This window comes from Phragmites australis, chromosome 9 (genome assembly GCF_958298935.1).
Source record: "Phragmites australis chromosome 9, lpPhrAust1.1, whole genome shotgun sequence".
NCBI lineage: Eukaryota > Viridiplantae > Streptophyta > Magnoliopsida > Poales > Poaceae > Phragmites > Phragmites australis.
This window is the reverse complement of record NC_084929.1, coordinates 5,052,661-5,057,914: the sequence shown is the minus strand read 5'-3', so window position 1 is coordinate 5,057,914 and position 5,254 is coordinate 5,052,661. Positions and strand designations below refer to the sequence as shown.

Here is a 5,254-nt window from a genome sequence, read left to right as displayed (position 1 = left end):
TTTAGAGCTAGATAAACTGTATTTTTAGTAATTTCTTAATTATTAATTATTAAATTCGCATCAGGGAGATAATTGAAGATGAGTGGCATTAAAGAGATAAGTGAGATTGCAGAGATCCCGGTCTTGCACAGTGGCTTGAAAGGATTATCCCTTTAATTCTTTTGTCTCGTATGATTTTCTTCTAAGGCATCAACCACATGCAAATGCCACTAGCTGTTTGGTTGGTCAAGCACGCTAGCGAGCAACATGCATGCATGTACGTATGACCCAAATAAGTAATTTTCCTGAACCCAAAGCTTTTTAGGCTATACGCCATGCACGTTCTAACGCGCAGCTGCCCAGATCAGGTGAAGTAAAACTCCCCCAAAGCGCTGCCCCTTTTGCAAGTATTACTCCACGGATAAAGTCTTTCTAAGCAAGTATAATCCTGCCGGTCAAGTTCATGGACTTCTTTCCCCTCTCCTCAGACAAAACGATCAATGCAATTGATCTGTTGTTTTTTTAAGTCAATTAGTACACGTTCTAGGGACAAGTCCTCGAGCTAGCTACTATTATAAATACCAGGCCAGTGGCCACCACTCAAATAGCAATTTGTTATAATCACACACATTCAGATAGTGTACAAGTGCAAATATTACCAAAGCTTGACAACAATGGAGGCAGTCTCATCGAAGATGGCGTGGCTCGCTCTTGCGTTCGCCGTGGCGGCTGCGGCCTCCGTCACGCCGCCGTGCGCGGCCCAGAACTCGCCGCAGGACTTCGTGAACCAGCACAACACGCCGCGCGCGAACGTGAGCGTCGGGCCGGTGTCGTGGAGCGACACGGTGGCGGCCTACGCGCAGGGCTACGCGGCGCAGCGCGCGGGCGACTGCAAGCTGGTGCACTCGGGCGGGCCGTACGGGGAGAACCTCTTCTGGGGCTCCGCCGGCTACGCCTGGGCGGCGGCGGACGCCGTAGGCTCGTGGGTGGCGGAGAAGCAGTACTACAACTACGGCACCAACACCTGCTCGGCGCCCGCGGGGAGGACGTGCGGGCACTACACGCAGGTGGTGTGGCGCACGTCCACCGCCGTCGGGTGCGCCCGCGTCGTCTGCAGCAACAACGGCGGCGTCTTCATCATCTGCAACTACTACACGCCGGGAAACGTGATCGGACAGAGCCCTTACTAGCGAGCTACGCTACGTACAGGGCCGGTCCTGATATTTCGGTGATCTGAGACGAGATTAAAAATAAGGCCCCATTAAATATAAATTTTAAAATATTTATACAGTACAGTAGCTCAAAACAATAATGTTATATTATATATATCAAAAAAATAGCAGTTACATGCATCATATAAAAAAAATAGCATACCCCAATACATAATAACATAAACAGATAAAATAAGATACAGACGAGACATGAGTATATGATTATATGAGAGGGTAAAATAAAAACATACTTCTGAGTCAAGTCTCCTTATTTTTTAGCACCAAGATTAGCAATCACAACTCCATCATCCAACTTGAAAATACAAGCCAGCTTATCATAGATCTAAAACAAATATAAGAATATGATTATACATGTTAGAGACAATAAATGTATCTAAGCTTACAAAGTAAAATAACATATGAATGTAATTTTACCTGTGGAGATCATCTAAAACAATTTCTTCTAACATTTACAGAAGCGAAGTCACTAATGATGGTATTAATATCAATTTCATCTAGCAAATTCTTCTCAATACATAAGGTCACCAAACCAGTTAGCCTTTCTTGAGACATTACTGACCTCAAATAGTTCTTCAATAAAGTACTAAAAAGATCACCAATTAGACGACTAACACGAGTAATTATCTCCCCGTTGCAAATTGAAACAAATTAATAATAGTTATGTCAGGAGTTATGTATACTTTAGTAATTGATCGCGGATTCACGGACAAAACGACTGTCAGACTCACACTCACCGCAGTCCGCAGACGGTTCACGAATAAATTTTTCCAATCCACCGCAGACGGCAACGAGCCAGCGACCAGCGACGGAGTACACTCTAATATATCTAGACATAAATGATACATATGTTTAGAATCAAATAATGCAGAAGATGTAAATTTTAGTAGTTAATTAACTAAAATTTTATTTTTCGTCGTACCTGAGCAATTCGCCCAATCGGCAAACGGCAATCTTCCCCGGAGACAGAGGCACAGAGCAACAAAATCTCGGAGGCTCGGACGGACTCAGGTCTCAGGATTCTAGGTCTCGCCGTGACGCGGTCCACGCGGAGTCTCGGTCTCGCCGACGGCCGACACGGTCACACGAAGTCAGGACTCACGATTTCACGAATCACGAAGACACGAACACGCCGTCTCGTCGAGACGTCGACCCGACGACCCGTCCGCCCGTTCGGCCAATCGGCGTCGGCCGTTCGGCCCGTTCCCGTACTCGGGTGTCGGGTCTGGCCTCTGGGCGTCTCGGCGTCTCCGCCACTCCGCCAGGCGCCAGACGCCAGTCGGCCGTCTGCCCGTCTACGTGACTCCGTCTCCCTCTCGGCTCTCGCGCTCGGCGCTTCGGCAGTTCGGCCGTTCGGCGGACGGCGGCTCGCGTTCGTGTCCTCGCGTCCTCGCCGACTCCGCAGACCGCAGGGCGCAGGGAGATGCCGAGACGACTGACGAGATGGACGGCCAGACGGGTCACGGGTGCGTCAGCTTTTGGCCTGCGGCGGCTGGGCTCATAAATGGGCCCCTGGATTGTGGGGGCCCAGGGCGGCTGCCCCGCTCGCCCCCCCCCCCCCCCCAGGGCCGGGCCTGGCTACGTACGTACTTCCAATTGATCGGACGCATGCATGCAGCAGCAACGTACAGCCATGCATGTTTCGTACTGATGCGAATATTATGCATTTTGCATGTCAAAATATGTATCGCTTGGAAAACGATATGATGTGATATATATATGTATCAATAAAATTCTGTGGTGTTGTGGACACTGCTGTGTTTGTCTGTCCATTTCCGATCATAAAATCACAACCAGCCGTGCCCGTTTACAACTGGCAATATACTAGTACAAATCCACACTTTTCATGAGGTTCGTCAGTTTCACTAGGGAATAGGCCCGAAACACAGTAGGGAGACGAGTCTGTAAAGCTATTTATCGGCATTCCACAGCGGAAAAATAACGGGAAAAAACGATTACTAACCAGTGAACGTTCACAACATCCTTTTCTAGTGACTCACTAAAAATTGTTGCCACAGTTTTAAAAATACACTACTATAAAATTTATTTAGTGAGACACCCCTGTATAGACGTACAGAGCTGTCTGTATAAAAGGCACCACAGACAACTCTAAACTAGAACTATATGAAAAAATAACAACGAACAGTTCGAACAAAGTAGGACAATATGGAACTATAGGGATCGATGACGTCCTAAGAAGGAGGGGGTGAATTAGGACATTTAAAACTATTTCGATTTCAAAAATAACATAACATAAATTTATATTAATTTCTATCTAAATGTGCTTTAAGTTTATCTTATTTGTCTAGTCTACCGATCAAAACGCTTGCAACCTATCTAAGAAGGTAAATTACAAGTAAGTAAATACGGAAACGTAAATAAGATAGAGAGAGCAAACTCGGCACAAGGATTTTTTTTCGTAGTATCGATGGCATGAATATCACCCCTAGTCCACGTTGGAGCTCCACAAAGGATATGCTCTCACTCGGCACCCGGTCACGGCTCTTGAGCCACCAAGTCATAAAGACAAGGCCGCCACCCGGATGAGCCATCAAACCACCAAGGCAAGGTTTCACCACTAGCCTCTCTTCCGATTCCTCGCCACTGTGATCACTTCGGAGCTTGAGCCACAGAGGCAAGGGTCCCCGTACCCCCACACAATCACCTTGCCACTGCTCCACACCAAGTCGGAGGGTCAACAAGCTTGCCGGTGAGTCACCAATACTCCAAGATACCAGCGTACCAAGAGGTACACTGTTGGATCACTACTTGATCCACTCTCTAGGCAGCAATCACCTAGTAACTCACTCTCTAGGCCTATAAGCACTAATCACTCACTAATCTTATACTTAATCGCCTTGGATGACCACTTTAAGCACTTTGGTGGCTTGAATGTCTTCTCAAGTGTATATGAACTTCTCTGTACTCCAGCACACTCAAATAACTGAGTGGAGGGGTATTTATAGCCTCAAACTTACGCACTAGTCGTTAACCCAACGGCTCTAAAAAGCTGTTAACACCAGATGATCTGGTGAGAACAGTAGTACTAACACTGGATCATCCGATGAGTACACTCTCACAAACTAGCCGTTGGAACCCCACTTAAACCTCTGTGAACACCGAACACTCCGGTGTATACTCCATCTTCATCACTGAACTTTCCGGTGAGTATACCTTAGCCATCTGAGCCAACATCTTCTTTGTGTAAATTGCTCCGATATATTCTCCGGTGCACATCACTTCATCACCGGACCATACAGTGCGTTATCCTCAGCCAGCTGAGCCAATGCAACCCTCTCTGGAAAATATGCTCCGGTGTACAAATCTTCAGAGCACAGGATCTTCTGGTGAGATCACTGCATTCTCCCCTTTGTCAATAATGCTCTGGTGCATTCCTTTGGTGAGTTCAAATTAATCATCGGACTATCCAATAGGTTCTTCTTCTTCTTTGTCTTTGCACTATTCATTGTCCGGTGCACTTCTCTTCATCACCGGACCTTCCGGCGTGTTGACCTTCAATCTTCAACAGCTGCAACCTTCTCTGGTGGAAATGCTCCGGTGTGTATCCTCCTCTAAGAACCGGATCATCCGATGAGGTCAAATGCCTCTGGACACAATGCTCCGGTGTGTTCAACCATGTGAACACTGGACCATCCGGTGTAGTCATTTCTCCTGCGACTTTTTCCAATTCAACCAAACATTATCTTGGTTTCGGTGGCTTCTTCATGTATTGCATCCATGATACTTAATGGCATATATTCTTGATAAACATGTTAGTCCCAATGACTATATTGTCATTAATCACTAAAATCACAATTATGGTCTAATAGAGCTATTTTCGCTACAGGAACCATGTATACTGTTACTTTTATCCAGACGGTTCCAAATTAGAACCGGCCATCTGTACTATAGGCAATAATAACATAGAAGGTTCTAGTATGGAACTGTTTGTACAAATGGAACAGACGGTTCCTTTAACTTGGAACCGTCTGTACTATAGCGTCCTACTCTGAGGAGTGTATCTCTTATATAGATTATTTTCATAC

The 5,254-nt window shown here is 46.2% G+C and overlaps 1 protein-coding gene across 1 annotated transcript; it reads left to right on the top strand.

Moving 5' to 3' along the window:
- The first annotated feature begins 600 nt into the window (after positions 1–600).
- Positions 601–1,180, top strand: LOC133929682 (pathogenesis-related protein PRB1-2-like). Its single transcript, XM_062376468.1, has one exon. The coding sequence runs from the start codon at positions 654–656 to the stop codon at positions 1,167–1,169; it is 516 nt and encodes a 171-aa protein (XP_062232452.1). The 5' UTR covers positions 601–653; the 3' UTR covers positions 1,170–1,180.
- Positions 1,181–5,254: the final 4,074 nt, after the last annotated feature.

Bases quoted from the DNA above. Each gene is read 5' to 3' on its own strand.
- LOC133929682 (XM_062376468.1), top strand. From the start codon at position 654: ATGGAGGCAGTCTCATCGAAGATGGCGTGGCTCGCTCTTGCGTTCGCC.